At 44.9% G+C, this 18,359-nt stretch overlaps 1 protein-coding gene and 1 long non-coding RNA gene across 2 annotated transcripts in view; one reads left to right on the top strand and one right to left on the bottom strand.

The window, feature by feature from the left end:
• The first annotated feature begins 1,966 nt into the window (after positions 1-1,966).
• The window catches only part of ACAA2 (acetyl-CoA acyltransferase 2), a 41,975-nt gene continuing 25,582 nt past the window's right edge, over positions 1,967-18,359 (top strand). The window contains exons 1-4 of the mRNA XM_068130229.2: positions 1,967-2,269; positions 12,500-12,666; positions 17,245-17,373; positions 17,579-17,695. Of these exons, the coding sequence (XP_067986330.1) occupies positions 2,254-2,269; positions 12,500-12,666; positions 17,245-17,373; positions 17,579-17,695 (429 nt within the window). The 5' untranslated portion in view covers positions 1,967-2,253. The remainder of the gene's footprint in view (positions 2,270-12,499; positions 12,667-17,244; positions 17,374-17,578; positions 17,696-18,359) is intronic.
• Positions 8,097-9,451, bottom strand: LOC144894234 (uncharacterized). Its single transcript, XR_013624909.1, has 3 exons — positions 8,817-9,451; positions 8,507-8,684; positions 8,097-8,328 (listed from the first exon to the last, which is right to left on the bottom strand). It is a non-coding gene; the product is annotated as an uncharacterized LOC144894234 (long non-coding RNA).

The following is an 18,359-nucleotide window of genomic DNA, read 5'->3' on the forward strand; positions in this document are numbered from 1 at the left end:
ACACAGACTCTTGTGATGTTACTAAGATTAACTATCAACTTTCCTCAGGTGTTACTACATCTGATATTTCATCCCCAGGTGATGTGTATCCTTCCAGCAACTCCCACAATCCAGGCTCACAAATCACTACTGTGCCTCTTCTTCATCGACCTGTTCAATCCCACTCTTCCCTCCTGGGCTTCAAATAAGCAATAGCGTATCATGAGAGGCTGGCAGGTTACCCTAGACAAGTTGTGTGCCCTCAGCCTCTTGTTCTATGAGCCGTCTGACGTGGGTTCGGGGTCTCGGCATAGCTATAAACTACCACCCTGGTGTGTAGCAGGGTGAGGCTGAGGCATCAGTGCACCTGTGCGTTGTCGCACGGAAGGACGTTAAGCCGAAGGTGCCGTCTCGTGTCTACCTACGAGGAAGAAGCGCAAATTAATAGGTAGGTAAAAAAGGGAATGTGTTATTTAAACAAATGCACAGCCATCGGTAAGATTGGTGCAGCTTGAGTGCAGGGAGGGTCGTGGTCTCAGACGTATCCAATGCAGATCATCACCGGACGATCCTCCGCTTACGCAGTGGTCGTGTCATCCCGGACCACGACACAGGGACATGGCGGCTGGGAGGTAGCATGTCGTTAAACTAAAGACGTTAACCTTATTTCGAAAATATCTTGCCATTTAATTACTATCTAAAATTGAAACGCTCACATGAGCGTTGAGTTAGGCCTACCAGTTTTACATGTTAAACCATTAAATTAATTAAATGCGAACGCCCAGCTTATCGCTGAACTATCTTTGTGTAATCACTTCAGTTCTCTTGATGTGGAGACCGATCATATAAGGAAAACAGTCAAGCTCATTTAAACTGATTCCTGCCAAATCTAAGAGCTTACGGCGCAATACTGCAAACATCACAACCGCCATTACCAGTGTAGTAAATCTCGCGAGACTGCAAACATCATAACACTTACCAGCATGGGCAATCTCGCGAGACTGCAAACCGCCATTACCAGCATGGGCAATCTCGCGAGACTGCAAACAGCAATTACCAGCTTGGGAAATCTCGCGAGACTGCAAACCGCAATTACCCGCTTGGGAAATCTCGCGAGACTGCAAACCGCCATTACCAGCATGGGCAATCTCGCGAGACTGCAAACAGCAATTACCAGCTTGGGAAATCTCGCGAGACTGCAAACCGCAATTACCCGCTTGGGAAATCTCGCGAGACTGCAAACCGCAATTACCAGCATGGGCAATCTCGCGAAACTGCAAACCGCCATGACCAGCATGGGCAATCTCGCGAGACTGCAAATCGCAATTACCCGCTTGGGAAATCTCGCGAGATCGACAACATGAACCAGCTTCGATTTTTCTTTACAATCATTTTGTTTTAATAACTTGAAGATGAAATTATTCTCCGCTCCAAATAAGAAAACATTTTCGAAAAAAAAATATCCAAGTCACAATATGAATATGTGATGTGCTGCACACAGGATTGTGGAGCAGGACGAGGCCATTTGTCCCGTCATGCCTGCGCTACACCACAACAAGCTACCTGCTCGTCCTGCCAATATCCCTGTACCTGTACTGTCCCCCTCTATCTCCAATGTATCCAGGTATCTATCTAATCCCAATTTAAACAGATTACCTCCTGTACTACCACTACCTTTCCAGGGAGACCTTTTGAAATGATGTTCTGGTACCTTTTGAAGAACTCTTCTTCACTAATTTTTATTTTGTGTCCAGGACTACCTTTCATTTCAAACCCTCGTAATCACATCCGTCCCTACGATAAAATAATAATATAATATATGGGGAAGTGATAAATCACTTTCCTCTTTCGAACAAAACCTTTGCATTGCCATTTCCAAGATGGAAACGTTTACAGTTAACACATTCAGAAAGAACTTGTCATGCGCGCCGTCACGTGACTCCTATTAAACCTCCTCCACATCTGAGGAATGAATAAATGAATGATTGATTCATGCTTCGTTTTCTTGGATGCGTGCTCCCGAACCTCAACGACACATTCGTTTGGATTAAAAAGCTTAAATCCCAAAGGGAACATTAAAAAAAAAAAACGAACGTTTAGGCTACCTGGAATAAGAACGACTTCCGAACAAGGGAGGAAGGATTAATGAGTCGTTCATTGTGGTGAAAGGTCGTGGACGCGCCTGCTGTGTACATATTTTGCATTGACGTTTGACGGTTGCGCAGCGGAGTTTTGTTTGTACAGAGAGCAAAGTTGCAGCTAATTGTGCGAGACATGGCGCTTCTCCGAGGTAAGTAATATTGGATAACCTGAACAAGTAACCGGAGAACTTGAACAAGTTTACCACATAACCTGACCAAGTAACGGGATAACCTGACCAAGTAACTGGATAACCTGAACAAGTAACCTGACAATCTGAACAAGTGTCCAGATAACCTGAACAACTAACCTGATAACCTGAACAAGTAACTGGATAACCTGAACAAGTAACTGGATAACCTGACCAAGTAACTGGATAACCTGACCAAGTAACTGGATAACCTGACCAAGTAACTGGATAACCTGGCCAAGTAACCAGACAGTCTGAACAAGTAACCAGACAATCTGAACAAGTGTCCAGATAACCTGAACAACTAACCTGATAACCTGAACAAGTAACTGGATAACCTGAACAAGTAACTGGATAACCTGACCAAGTAACTGGATAACCTGACCAAGTAACTGGATAACCTGACCAAGTAACTGGATAACCTGACCAAGTAACTGGATAACCTGACCAAGTAACTGGATAACCTGACCAAGTAACTGGATAACCTGACCAAGTAACTGGATAACCTGACCAAGTAACTGGATAACCTGGCCAAGTAACCAGACAGTCTGAACAAGTAACCAGACAATCTGAACAAGTGTCCAGATAACCTGAACAACTAACCTGATAACCTGAACAAGTAACTGGATAACCTGAACAAGTAACTGGATAACCTGAACAAGTAACCTGACAACCTGAACAAGTGTCCAGATAACCTGAACAACTAACCTGATAACCTGACCAAGTAACTGGATAACCTGACCAAGTAACTGGATAACCTGAACAAGTAACCAGACAATCTGAACAAGTGTCCAGATAACCTGAACAACTAACCTGATAACCTGACCAAGTAACTGGATAACCTGACCAAGTAACTGGATAACCTGACCAAGTAACTGGATAACCTGACCAAGTAACTGGATAACCTGACCAAGTAACTGGATAACCTGACCAAGTAACTGGATAACCTGACCAAGTAACTGGATAACCTGACCAAGTAACTGGATAACCTGACCAAGTAACTGGATAACCTGACCAAGTAACTGGATAACCTGACCAAGTAACTGGATAACCTGACCAAGTAACCAGACAGTCTGAACAAGTAACCAGACAATCTGAACAAGTGTCCAGATAACCTGAACAACTAACCTGACAACCTGAAGAAGTAACTCAGTTAGGGCATTTTATAATTTTTTTGAAAAATCTGTGAAAAAATTGCTTACCAATAGCTTTCTTCACCAATGTGTTCATGTATGTAGGTGTCTACAAACACCTCTGAATTTATTCCTTCTCAAATCCTTGGGGAAAAGTCAAAATTCAAAATGGCGTCCAAAATGGAAAAATTGTAGATAAAGTCATAGTTTGGCCAGAAATGTAATACTTAATATGAGGAAGAAACCACAAAAATATTGTTCTAGGACAATTGTGAACTCTTGCTAGGCATATTTGTATTATTATCTTGCTTTATATCCAAGATGGTGGCCAAAATGATGTCCAAAATGGCCGCTAAAATGTGAAAATTGTGGATAAAGTCAAACCTTTATATAGAAATAGAAATGTATCTCAATTGAAACCTCGGTTAGTCAGTTCTCTAGTTCACCCTACTCATCCTAATCCCCAGCATATCCCACACTCCTCTCGTCATCTGGCTGGTTGATGTTCTGGCAAGAGTTACCATGACAGTTGCCGCAAGCAGAAATACACTTGACTCCTTGCTTTTTACAGAAGCACCTGAGTGTGCTACATTCCCCCTCACAGTTGCAGCAGACAAACTTCAGAAGATAGTCCGGTGCGATAGGGTCTGTTGTAGGGACCGGCGCATAACCTTGGTCACCGAGTTTCCATCCGTAGTCCAGGACATCCAATGATGGATTTTGCAGCAGCAGCCAATCTCTAGTCTGGAGATAAGCCCGGAGAGAGTGCTGTGCTGCAGCTTCTGTTGTCGGGGGCAGTTTCTCAGGTTTGATGCTCCCAGCAGCGGCCCGCTTGCTGAAGATGTCAAATCTCAAGTCCCCCAAGTCTTTGGATGGGTTCCCGCGGAACATGAGCTTGAATAGTTCACAGCCGGCTTTGATGATGTCATCTTTCTTGGCTCGGATGTCCAGAAACACGTCCATGGCCCTCTCTGCTTTGTCAGTCTTGCAGAGCTTGGTTAGCAAAGTTGATTTGCTAAACCCAGAAATCGCGGACACTGTATCGCAGCCGGAGAAGCTGTGCAAGAAGATCAGATACTTCCGATATCTCTCTGGGAGGGCCTCCCGGATCTTTCCGACATCGTAAGATGTCTTTGGCTGTTGTGAGGAAGATCGGGTGGTCTGCAGCATGATGAATCAGCAAAACCATGATGTCGGTGTCCTCAGCCCTCACCTCAACAGGGGACTCTCTTGCTTCATCTAGAGCTGCCCGGACGATAGAGGTGTCTGCATCATCGGGGCATTCCTGTACACTGATCCCATTTCTACCGAATGTCTCAGCAAGTAGCCGAATGAGCTGGGTCTTGTTGCTCTTGTTGTCAAGGAACTTTTCTCTTGGAACGAGGCTTTTGATGTCTGGGCGAATCAGAATGTCGCAGCATGCGTTCTTTGTTCGTCTCAGGTGATCATGGTCCTTGGTGGAGCTGCCGTATCCGTCAAAGACCACAGTGATCCTGAGGCAATGGCTCCCCGTGGACTTCACAAACCAGAGGTAGCTCTCAGCGATGTCCTTCCAGGTGAGCTTAGCCTCCCATCTGACGTTGTGCAGGAGCCACCCACCATCAATCACCAGGCTCGTGCAGGGGTGTTGTTCAACGGGTTCCACAAATGTTTTCAGGACCCTTGCTAGGGCAGCCTTGTCTGGCTTTCGCAACTTCTGGTCTTTATCAAATAGAGACATCGGTGTTGGCGTCAACTCAAATCGCAGGGCTTGTTTGGTCTTGACTTCACGCTCACTGATGATGATGAGGCGGTTGAAGAGCTTGAGTGAGTCAATAACCAGCTTCTTCCCATTGACTTTGGGTCCACTTCTGAAGCTCTCTAATGATTTGACCTTGTGCTTAGTTTCCATTGTATCCAAAAAGGTTTTTCCATCCATCTTGGCCTGCATGGCTCTGCCAACCTCCTCTGCCTGATCAGCATTGACTGGGTCCTCGGGAGTGCTACTGAACCCTGTGGAGAAGGATACCAGGGTCTTCGAGTCCCGTGTTGCATCGAAGGGGTTAACCTCCTCCAACCATCCAACAATGGCGTTGACGGCATCATCGTCTTTCTTCATCTGGGCTCTTGTGACGTCTGTGTGGACAGGTACTCCACGTGTGTTCATACCTCCTTCCAGCTCCTGGTGAATGAACGAGAAGTGGTTTAGCGTCTCAACCCAAGACTTATAAGCAGATTCATTCTGGAAACGTCCTCTGTTTAGACCGCCTGAGGACTTGGCATCACACATGAGTGTGGTTTCTATCGTGATGTCGGTCCATGTGCCTGACCACTCATGGTCTGAGAACCTGACTGCATGGTTGCCATACACGGTGAATTTGGTTAAAGTTTCCTGGAACGCCGGACTGTCCTGTCGCTGCTGCATCAGCTGTACGTACAACCTTGCTCCCTTCGCATACTGATGGTGGCCCGCTGCTGCGAAGGTGTTCAGCATTGCAATGATGCAGCTGAGGTGACCTGTGTGATCCGGGATACGCTCACACCTGATGAACACCTTGATGAGGTCGATTCTGCCGTGGTACCAGACCCAGAGTGCAGGTGTCCTTCCTCCCTCAGCCAAGGTCTTCAAACTCTCCTCCATCCTCTCCTTGAACACAGTGACTATCCTTGCTGCGTACGTTGTACCTGTTGAAAAATAAAAGTATGAAATTGATATTAATTACATAATATGAGAAATTTCATTTGGCACGGCAATTTGAGTATTCAGAGATAGTTGGAGATTTACAGATTGGGGAGATTGCAATTACCTGTTTTTCTCATCTTTTGCATTCTTGATGAAGTCCTCCATGTCTTTGAACTCCTGCTCACTGAACACAACATCTCTCAGCACGAACTTGGTAATTCCCACAGATGCAAGAAGGTGAAACCGGATGGACTTGGCATAAGCACCACCTGAGAGGATGTGTTCTGCAGTGCTGCTGCCTGGGTAAACCAGCTGTATCAGCTCTTGCAGTCCCGAGTCTGCCATGATTGCCCCGATGGACCCCAGGAAGCTTTTCAGGAGGTGAAACCCGCCTAATCTTGTGATGATGGGCAACTCAGACTGGAGGACTATCTGAGTTGCTTTCAACCATATTGGCAGGTCGAACGTGATGACAGCAGGAGACTGACTGCTGCGTAGGCACTCCATTAGAGTAGTGTAGATTGTGCTGTAGTTGTTCGGGTCACCCTCGATGATTGGAAGAAACTCAATGAGGGACTTCTCCTTGCATTCAGGTAGGTGTATTGATTTCATGAAACCATTCCAGTTGTGATGTTCAAACACGGGGTTGTGATTCTTGATAGTCCATCCTGCCGCCCAAGCGATGTCCCCTGGTAGCAAAGCTGGAGGGTCTTGGTGGAGATCTGCTACCGGAACAAACTGAAAGTCTGCCAATCCTACTTTCTTTTTTGGCACAAAGGACAGAATTTTCACCTCTGCTGCTTTGAGAGTTGCTGCTTTCTCCTCAAAGGTTATCTTTCTTCTTGGGATCATTGCGAGAAGCTCATTTTGTCTTGTCGCCGGAGCCGGACAAGTTGCCTTGATCATGCCCATAGCATGGAATGCTGTGTTCCCATTCAGTGACACAATGTTCAGGTCTATATTATCACCAACAAATTGATGAACTCTCTTTTCCTCTGGAACAAAGAATGCAGAGGTTTGAGGATCCTCATCCATCTCATCATCACTACTCTCCTCTTCTGGAGATAGGATTGCGTCGATTTCTGCTTCCTCAATCTCCACGGCTCCTGCTTCATCTTTGTCTGTGATCACGGTATCCCAATCCATGCTACCAAGTCCATGTTTCACACTCAAGTAACAATGCTTATAGCGATGGAGCTCAGCATACGACTCGGAGTATCCTAAGTGATGACAACGTTCAATCAACCACTTAGATCCAAACTTGTGGTCAAGGTGAATCGTGAGTCCGAGTTGAGAGGGCATCACTGCTGACTGAGGGCGGTAGGCTTTCAACATGTTCTGGCCCCAGACTGCCACCTTTTCATCAGTTTTTACGATCAGCTTCAGTAACTGCTGGAGGCTGTTGGGAATCAGAGCGAGCTGGCTCTCTGTATTGGTCATGCTGTCCACTGAAGGGTATTGCTTACGGGTAAGCGGAACTCTCGCCAAGTCTCCACAGATTAGGTTGATGGCAGTTGTAATCGTGAGCTCTTTGAATTCAGCATCATCAACAGTGTGCAAGGGGGTGGTGATCTGTTGACGGTAGTCTCGAAGGATTGCATTTGTCGTGTCTTTCAGGCACACAATGTCCGCTCTTTTCTCTTCCGACGTGAAGTAGAGAGACTCATTGTACTCTTACTGAAGCTTTGTTTTCAGATATCGCCGGCCGTATGCCAGACTTTTGTCCTCGGTTGGGTCAAGCTCTACCATCTTCATGTGGATCTCTGCGAGAGTTGTCACACCGTGTTCCACTTCTTCATCCATCCATTTGCACAAGTTCTCAAACAGCAATTGTTTCTCTTCGTCAAGAGGCCGTCCGACCTGAGGAAATAATATTTAATTTTTAATTGAAATGATTGACTTTTAAAAAAAAAAATTTGCCCCAAGAATATTATCCATGGAGTCATGGACTTCTAGTCTAATTAAAAAATCAGTCAGAGATCCAAAGGGGTCATTCATTTATTCGATAGTCAATATCTTCGAGTTTTCAACTGGGTGCTCGAACAGGGTCCTGCACCGAAGATGATACAGTGCCTCTTCTGCTACCAAATCTACAATCCCAGACAGGCGACCGGCGACCTCATTTCCCCAGGCATCTCCTCGGCTCACTGCTGTCTCCATGAAGCTCCTTTTCAGTCAGTTCATGTAGCGATTGTCAGGTGCACGATACAACTTCCGGGCTCTGTCTGGAAGATAGGTATGTTTTAAAATAGTCACATATCTAGGATTAGGTTCATGATTAGATGATTCGACTTCGAGTAGTACAGGAAGGAGCAAGAAAAATAAAAAAGAAATATGAATTCTCAAGACATTCATTTTAACTTCTGCATGACCCTGCTTGTGACAGGCTGACAGGCAACTTACCAGGGTATCTGGCCAATGCTCCAACGTTGATGCCTTCGTTAGAGTATACAAACATCACGGTAGACAAGGTGTACTGATGGGGTTTTGGACTTGGAGCTGCCGGCACTTGAAGTACTTGACCCAGAGAATACCCGTCGTCTTTTCATCCTGCCTGACCTTCGGTCCTCCTCGTCTTGTCCTAGGGAATGGATTGTGTAGAAAGGTAGTTTTGGTTAGTTTTTCTTCATTTGCAACATCACAACTTATAACAGATTGGGATCGAAATCTCTGCAAGTGGCTACTTCTTCTGAATGATAATCTAAAAACTTACGATTAGCAGTTGCAGTTGCAGTGGATATACTTTTCACACGATTGTATAACTCGGTTCTGCAATCCAAATGATATCTCAACTTGGGGTCATCTCCGTTTTTCCAGTCCTCATTTAGTCTCCTGATCAGCGCCGCCTCGTCCACACACTCAGAATATTATAACATCTGTGAGTGGCCTTTTTGGGTGACTTTTGACAGCTTCTGCATCTCAGTCCCAGGATCATCACAGATGAAACACCTCAAGCCATGGCCAGGTGCAGCTATTACATCCCCTTCCATACTGAATCAATTGAGAGGTCTCAGTAGACACCTATTATTGAAGCAAGATAATAATTATTACATTTCTGGCCAAGCTATGACTTTATCCACAATTTTCACATTTTAGCGGCCATTTTGGACATCATTTTGGCCACCATCTTGGATATAAAGCAAGATAATAATACAAATATGCTTAGCAAGAGTTCACAATTGTCCTAGAACAATATTTTTGTGGTTTCTTTCCCATATTAAGTATTAAATTTCTGGCCAAACAATGACTTTATCCAAAAAATTTCCATTTTGGACGCCATTTTGAATTTTGACTTTTCCCCAAGGATTTGGGAAGGAATAAATTGAGAGGTGTTTGTAGACACCTACATGAACACATTGGTGAAGAAAGCTATTGGTAAGCAATTTTTTCACAGATTTTTCAAAAAAATTATAAAATGCCCTAACTAACTGGATAACCTGAACAAGTGTCCAGATAACCTGAACAAGTAACCTGACAACCTGAACAAGTAACTGGATAACCTGAACAAGTAACCTGACAACCTGAACAAGTAACTGGATAACCTGAACAAGTAACCTGACAACCTGAACAAGTAACTGGATAACCTGAACAAGTGACCGGATAACCTGAACAAGTAACCTGACAACCTGAACAAGTAACTGGATAACCTGAACAAGTGTCCAGATAACCTGAACAAGTAACCTGACAACCTGAACAAGTAACTGGATAACCTGAACAAGTGACCGGATAACCTCAACAACTAACTGCATAAGCTGAACAAGTGACCAGCTAATCTGAACAAGTGACTGGATAACCTGAATAAGTAACCACATGACCTCGACCGCATAACCTGAATAACTGACCGCACAACCTGAACAAGTAACCGGATAACCTCACAAGTAACCGGATAACTTCATCAAGTAACGGGATAACCTCATCAAATAACCACATAACCTCACCAATGAACCCGATAGCCTCAACAGTGGTTAGCGTCCAGAACCAAACTTACCTGCGTCACATGACAGGATGCACGGTATTCCTAGCATGTTGCTCGACTGGCTCGGGCATTCCACTTGAGCACGGCAACGTGGCAAATAGGACCGAGTCCCTACTCGAAGCGCCGAGACCAGCTGTTCGGCATGACTACTTTGTCGGGATTCGGACCAGGCAACTGGGCCGAGTCTGGCGACTGTAATGGAATGTTTATAACAATTATCATTCATAAAGTGTAACTCCACACTTCTTGTGTCGTGCAAAAGTTTCCTCAAAAAACAACCAACTTGTGTTTCTATCATCCACAAACTTTACCATGTTCTTATAACGTACATACAGAGGTTGTGACTTTGTGATGCAATGTCTTACGCATGAAGCACCAATCTGGCAGTTTATGGTCACGTTGGGATTTAAACCCAGACTAGACAGCTCAAAGGTAAGTGTGCTACCTCTGTACTATTTGGTCGGACATTCATCAATGAGTGAGCATCCAGTGGCCTGCTAAAGTATTCTCCCCCCTCCAAAGTTTTCACCTTTTGATGCCACTTGAGCTTATTTTGTGATGCTTTAAGATCAAACTTAAAATATGAAGTCTTCACAAACTACGCCAAAGCAATAAAACTAAAAAATGCAGGTAAAATGTGAATAAGTAAAATTAACAGAGAAAATCGGGTGATTCTCAGTTGCCCAAGTATTCAAACCCTTTGTCTAATTTTAACCCTAAATCACCTGAGGAGCAAATTATTTCTTTGAAAAGTTACAAAATAAGTGTAATAGATTTCACCTGCATGTAATACGTTTGTTAACTTAAAAATTAATCTCCTCCACTTATCTAAGGAGTTTTAAGGTGCGACTCAATTGGTCAACCAACAAGACAAACATGAAGACCAAGGAGCTTTCCAAAGAAGTCGGACAAAAAGTGGTGGAGAAGCACCATTCAGGAGAGGGCTATAAGAAGATTTCAAAGTCATTCATCCATTTGATTACGGTGAAATTCATCATTAAGAATTGGAAGACGTATCATACCACCCGGACTCTACCCTGATCAGATCGCCCATCCAAACTCATCAGCCGGGCAAGCAGGAAACTGGTTTGGGATGTCACTGTAAATCCAACAATGTCTTTGAAAGTTCTACAAGGCTCTATGTCTGAGATGGGAGTCAGTGTTCGTCAATCAACAATATTCCTTTCCCTTCACAAAGCTGGCCTTGTATTGATGAGCAGGTGGCAAGAAAGAAATCGTTACTGATAAAGACGCATTTAAAAGCTCTTAGGGAGTTTGCGAAAAAGCATCCTAATTCTACTGCAGGTATATGGAGAAAGGTTTTGTGGTCAGACGAGACAAAACTTGAACTTTTTGGTCCAAATTCAATATGTCTGGCACAAACCTAACACCGCACATTACCCAGACAACATAATGACTACTGTAAACCATGATAGTGGCAGCATCATGTTATGGGGCTGCTTTTCATCAGCAGGGATTGGCAAGCTTGTCAGGATAGATGGGGCAATGGACAACGCAAACTACAAAATAATCCTTCATGAAAACCTGCTTGAGTCAGCTACGAATCTGAAAATGGGTCGGACATTCACATCTCAGCAGGACAATGATCCGAAGCACGAATCTAAAGCTGCACAAGTGGCTGAATAAGAAGAAAATTAATGTTCTTAAGTGGCCCAATCAAAGTCCTGACTTTAACCCAATTAAACATTTATGGTGAGGCTTGACGATTGCAGTCCATCACCAATCCTCATCAAACTTGGCAGAACTAGAGCAATTTTCATGTGAAGAATGAGCGAATATTTCACCATCTTACTATGCGAAGCTGGTAGAGACCTATTCCACCCAAAAAGACTCATATTAGTCATTACTGGAAAAGGTGCTTCCACGAAGTACTGGCCGAAGTGGCTTGAATACTTTAACAACCAGTGAATTCTGATTTGTACATGTTTTTTTGCAGGTATTCCTGACATGTGACCTCCTTCAACTATATCAGTGTTTTGTTTGATCGTTATGAATAAATAAGTTCATTTTGAAAAATTGTTTTTACATAATTTGTAATTCATCTAAGCGTGGCATTATTGGTATGGGGGTGAATACTTTTGCAGGCCACTGTTCTTTGAATTGCAGCCAAGGTGATCTCTCTTTTGTTCTTTGAATGTTAATTTATTCAATCTACTGTTAGAATGTGATCTATATTTTAATTACAGCATTAATCTTTTGATTAATTTATTATTATTGCTTCGCGTCACCATTTGTATCGGGTAAAATGATGATTGGTTGTGTAAGATGTCCTTACCGAGTAATTTGTCTGGTGAATCGGCGATGGATTTATGATGATATCCTCGTGTAACTGATGACCGAGATGATGTTCCTTTCTGCTGTGCGGGTTTTTGTAAACGGAACTGTTGTTGCTCGCACAGGAGTGTTTGTGGTTGCTGGCAAGCGGACTCCATTTGGCGCATTTGGTGGGATGTTGAAAGATCACACTGCTACAGATCTTGCGGTCCTCGCTTCCTGTGCTGCACTCAAAGCTGGAGGAATCAAGTCTGAGATTGTGGACTCTGTTGTCGTGGGAAATGTGATGCAGGTACAGAAAAAGGATCAAATTGATAATAATTATGCTGTCGTGCCTTTTGCCAATGGGATACAAAGTGCAAGTTGTAATACAAGCTTTGAACAGAAACTCAAATAATGTTGCTGTTGTTTTTTTGTTGTTTTTTTGTATACAAGATCAAGGCTCCTGAAAGAGCGAACATTAATCACACACACAAAAAAACCGACACGCAAAACATACAATACAGGGAGCGGGAGACAAGATGGGGAGAGAAAGAGGGAAGCACACAAGCACAACAGCAGAGAACTGGGACATCGGGAGATCTGTGGGAGGGGGAGGGCTTGGGGGGGAGGAGGCATGGGAAGGGGGAGGGGGGGGCGTGGGAAAGGTATAAAACACATGGACACTGATCTGGGGTGAATTAACGGGGGTAGAAAATATCAAGGTCTTGGATGGGGGAAGATAAGAGATGGTGGTGAACAGCTATTTTAAGGACCTGGAGGGAGGAGTGGGATTGAAGAGAGTAAGGGAGTTTGTTCCAGAGGTGGGAGTAAAGAGGAATGAAAGAGTGAAGGTGAGCAGAGAGTCTTGATTTTGGCAGTTTAACCATAAGAGGGTTGCTGGCAGATCTTGTGCGACCTGTAGGAATATTTGGGGGACAGATCACAGATAGAGCTGGGGGAGCTAGGCCAGATAGGAGTTGGTAGAAGACAGAAAGACCACCAAACCTGCCTGCGGTGAGTGAGTGAATGGCCCTCAGAATCGGCTTCATCGCGGGAGATTCCAATGATTCTGAACGCTTTGGTTTCAACAGCGTGAAGACGAGCTAGGTGTGAGGCAGGAGCACCAGCCCAGATGGGGGAACAGTATTCCATTGAGCTGCGGATGAAAGCCTTGTATGTGGTGAGGAGCTCAGGTGTGCCAATGAAGGAATTTGCACGACGGAGGATGCCCAGTCGGCGACTGGCTTTGGAGGCCAGCTTGGAAATGTGGTTTTCCCAGGAAAGATCTTGGCAGATAGTGAGACCCAAAAGCTGGAGTGACAGAACTTCTTGGAGAGGATTGTTGAGAAATTAGATGGGAGGGTTGTCCAGTCGGTCTTTTCGGAGAGACGTAGTAAGATTGTGAGATTTGTCAGGATTGAAAGACATGTTCCACTTGTTTGACCAGTCTGTGATTTTGTCCAGGTCTGCAGAGAGTGAGGAGGCTGTAGACTGCCAATCTGAGGGATGAGGAATGGAGCGGCAGAGAGTGGAGTCATCAGCAAAGAGATAGAGAGGATTTTCCAGAGAGTCGGAGAGATCATTATTGAATACCAGAAAAAGCACAGGGCCCAAAACACTGCCTTGGGGAACTCCAGCCTGAACAGGAAGGGGAGATGAGAGAAACCCATTCAGGGCCACACGTTGACTACGACCAGAGAGGAAGTCCGCAAGCCATGCGTGGAGATTTCCATGGATAGCATCGGAGGAGAGCTTGGTGGGCAGAGCGGGGTGCCAGACCGTATCGAAGGCATGAGATATGTCAAGGGAGACAGCTCTGATTTCCTGTTTGCCATCGAGGACCTCCATCCATTGTTGAGACAGCAGAAGCAGCATGCCCAGAGTAGAATGACCTGGTCTGAAACCAAATTGATGATCAGAGATCAAGCCATTGGAGAAGAGGAAGGATTTGATATCCGAAGAAATGATGGATTCAATGACTTCGCTGATAATTGGGACCAGGCTGATTGGTCTGTAGTTGCAAGGATCTGTTTTTGCACTTTTTTGTGAAGCGATAATGTTGTCTGATTTCTAAGCAGATGGCAGATGACTTTGAGCAAAAGAGAGGGTGAAGAGAACAGAGAGAGGGTGTGAAAGGGTGTCAGAGATTAATGTAACAGAGATTTTTTGTATTGTCTGAGAAGATTAAACCATAGCAACCGTCTTTACCCATACAATGTGCATGTTTGGCAATTTTTCATCATTACATGTGATTTGAGTCAAGACAATGTGTGATGTGATGGTGGAATCATGGGTAGATGAGCAATGAAGTTCACGGTGGTGTTTGATTGTAGCTGTATCGACCAAAAATGCAGGTACCCTCAGGGCCTAAGCAACGCGTTGAAGCATCACCTGTGGGCTGCAAGGTGAAATGCTTACATGATGTATATTTTCAGGGGAGATGCAGACCGTCTCAATGTGGCCTTGTGACCACACTTTGTGGGTTTTAAGTGAGAAATGTCAGAAAAGTTACCGAAACGGTAAACGACTTGTGCCAGTTGTGCTTTCACAATTTTAGTTTTAATTTTTTAAATACACATCTCACTCATTTCATGGAAGAGCAAGGTGACAGAGGGTAAAAAGGCAATGTACTATCAGTGGGGCAGCAGGTCGAAGTAAAACAGCAATTTGAGAATGAAGAAGGGATGAAACCTGCAGGTGAGAGAGTTGGGTTGATCAGGGTAGAAAATATTGCAGGTAAGGATGGGAGATGTTGTAAGGTGGTGGTGTACCACTAACCTGAAGCCTCAGAGGGAAGACTGGACCAGAACCAGACCAGACCAGACCAGAGAAACAAAGACCAGACCAGACCTGACCAGACCAGACCAGAGGAAAGACCAGAGGCAGGTGGTTCCACAAATAGTAGAAAAGAGGAACAAAATGGTGGAGGTTGGCAGTAAGCCTGGATTTTGTTGTTTTAGCCAGGAGAGGTTACTGAAGAATGAGTGTGTCCTGGAGGAGGTGGAGAGGGTTGAGAGAGAGAGTAAGGAGCAAGACCAGAGGAGACGTGCTTAATAAAACAGCAGAGAGGTCACCGACCTGTTTGTGATGTGAGACTAACAAGATTTATGGTTTTACATCATTGTGGAAGATTTTTTTTTTTTTTAAATCTTCAGATTCTAAAGAGTTCAGGTGCCAACCCAGAGGGGAGAGCAGTACTCCATGAAGCCAAGTACAAAGGCCTTGTAGGCTTTGACAAGTTCAGATTTTTCATGGAATAATGGAGGATGTTCAGCCTGTGGGCTGGCTTTGGAGTCCACCTTTACTATGTAGTCAGCCCAGGAGACGCCAGCATGACTGATGGTGTCATCTCGGAGTTAAAGAGGCCGAACCTCTTCCAGTGGCTGACCATAGAAATAGATAAGGGGAGTTAATTTGACGGTGCTTCCGGAGCGGCAGGGTGAGGCTGTGCGATTTGCCAGGATCAAAAGACCTGTTCTGTTTGTCATCCCAGTAGGCCTATCTCATAAATTCTGGATTGGTGAAGAGCGACAAAGCTGCTGTCTGCAGGTTACAGTCCTTATCCCGCGCACACACGATACATGTTCGGCTACCCTGATGACCCCAGGGATTTCTGGGCAGATTACGTCATTTCAAAAGTCCTGTATTGGAAGGCTAACCAGACTTAGGGTACCTTTAGGTCACACGGGATGTGTCACAACAAGTGTGTCCCCCTTCCTTCAACAAGCTAAAACAACAATCTTGCTAATCTCAAGTCTGAACACTTCAGCAAGTGTCCATTAAAATCCTGGTGATGTCCTGTCAAGTTAGTTTTAGGTGTATGCTCCCCTTCCATCCCCTCACTCATCAAAAGGCCTCACCTCAAACTCTGCTGGACAGTATGGTATGTCTCAACTCAGCGTTCACCTCCAAATCCCATGTACCAAATCCACCACGCTCTTTTCCCACCTACTCACTGCCTGCTTTGATTTTGTATCTTTCACACTCGAGAAGACAGAGAAAACTGTGTCCAGCACTGATAGGCCCAAATGAGCAACAATGCCCAGGTTCTTTTCTCAGATCATCCTTTCTGGGATCCTGCCTTACCTACCAAGCAACTTGGCTGTATCATACAAAGCCACCTTCATATCTGGGAGTTTTGACTTCCTTAACTCGTCAGCATGTTGCCATCAATGGAATAATCAGATGTGGTTGGCAGGTCTATAGGGGTAGGCAGGTCTATGGGGGCTGGCAGCTCTATAGGGGTAGGCAGGTCTATAGGGGTAGGCAGGTCTATAGGGGTAGGCAGGTCTATGGGGGCTGGCAGCTCTATAGGGGTAGGCAGGTCTATGGGGGCTGGCAGCTCTATAGGGGTAGGCAGGTCTATGGGGGCTGGCAGCTCTATAGGGGTAGGCAGGTCTACAGGGGTAGGCAGGTCTATGGGGGCTGGCAGCTCTATAGGGGTAGGCAGGTCTACAGGGGTAGGCAGGTCTATGGGGGCTGGCAGCTCTATAGGGGTAGGCAGGTCTACAGGGGTAGGCAGGTCTACGGGGGCTGGCAGGTCTATGGGGGCTAGCAGCTCTATAGGGGTGGGCAGGTCTATGGGGGCTGGCAGGTCTATGGGGGTAGACAGGTCTATGGGGGCTGGCAGGTCTATGGGGGTATGCAGGTCTATTTTTTTTACCCTTCATCATGTTGTACAAAATATAGAATTTTCCTTTCAATATATTTTGGGGCATTTCTGGGTATGTGGCCAAAGTGTACAGCCTGGCATTTTTTGAGGTATGCGGTGAAGTTCTGGGTGTAACAACTTAACCTAAAGCTGTAACATGGACGCATCATTCTCATGGGATTATTTTGATCGACTAGCTTGGCCTGTCGTTGCCTTCTCTCTCTCTTGAATCTGCAGAGTTCTTCCGATGCAGCGTACATAGCTCGGCATGTGGGCCTGCGTGCTGGAATCCCTGTTCCGGTGCCAGCCTTAACGGTCAACCGCCTTTGTGGTTCTGGTTTTCAAGCTATTGTTACTGGTTCGCAGGTAATCAATTCCCTGCTTATTTTCATCAGCACCGGTAATCACACACTTTGATCTTTATATAGCTCCGTCTCCCATACAACCACCCACACATTTTATCTTGCCTTATTGTAGTCTTACTGAGTGTTATTTTTTTTCCGTACAATCTTTTTTGTACCCTTTGACAAATAATCTGAAGTTGTTAAAAAACTAATCGCTCTTTCCGCAGGAAATCTGCCTGGGGGAGGGAAGTGTAGTTTTGTGCGCTGGATCAGAAAGCATGACCCAAGCTCCATATGCCGTACGAAACATTCGCTTCGGAACGAAGTTTGGAACTGACCTCAAGGTTTGTGTGCTGTTTGAATAATGTTATTAATTAATTGGGCTGAATTCTCTTGAGAGAGAGTTTGTGATGTCATAAGGTCTGTTGTGACGGAGTGAGACCTAAAATGATGCAATTACTCATCTATATATAATAATACGCTTGTTCGTCAGTCAGTCTGTGTTTGCCCTTCCTTTTCACCCATTGGTTGGACAGCAGGCATGAATCCACCCACAATTGTCCCCTGAAAAACCATATGGCCACCATGTTGGTGCTATGCGAAGTGAAAGACGTCTTTAGAGCTGTCATATTCACAATCGCCATGCCCTCCCTATAAGTTTCCCCTTTAGTGGCAAATGATCAAAGCGACTGTTTAAAACTTTAAAGGATCATCGGCTATCGAAAGGTTGGAGCCGATATGCCTCACAGGCCTTGTGAAAACCACAGTAAGTTTCAGCCTCATGCTTCAGTCCTTAGGATTCAGGCCTCTGGTGTCGACCTCTGGGTAAGTGCAATTGGAATTTATCTGAGCCACACAACCACAATGACGAGCACAACTTTAATCAACCGTTGGCCCATAATGTGTTGACTACGTTCTATCGAAACGACACAAATAGACTCGACGTAAATAAGCGAGCTACCTACCATAATTAGTTTAGGGTCATGTATTGACACAATAAAGCTGCTC

Source organism: Myxine glutinosa, chromosome 11, assembly GCF_964187855.1.
Source record: "Myxine glutinosa chromosome 11, kmMyxGlut1.1, whole genome shotgun sequence".
NCBI classification, from domain to species: domain Eukaryota; kingdom Metazoa; phylum Chordata; class Myxini; order Myxiniformes; family Myxinidae; genus Myxine; species Myxine glutinosa.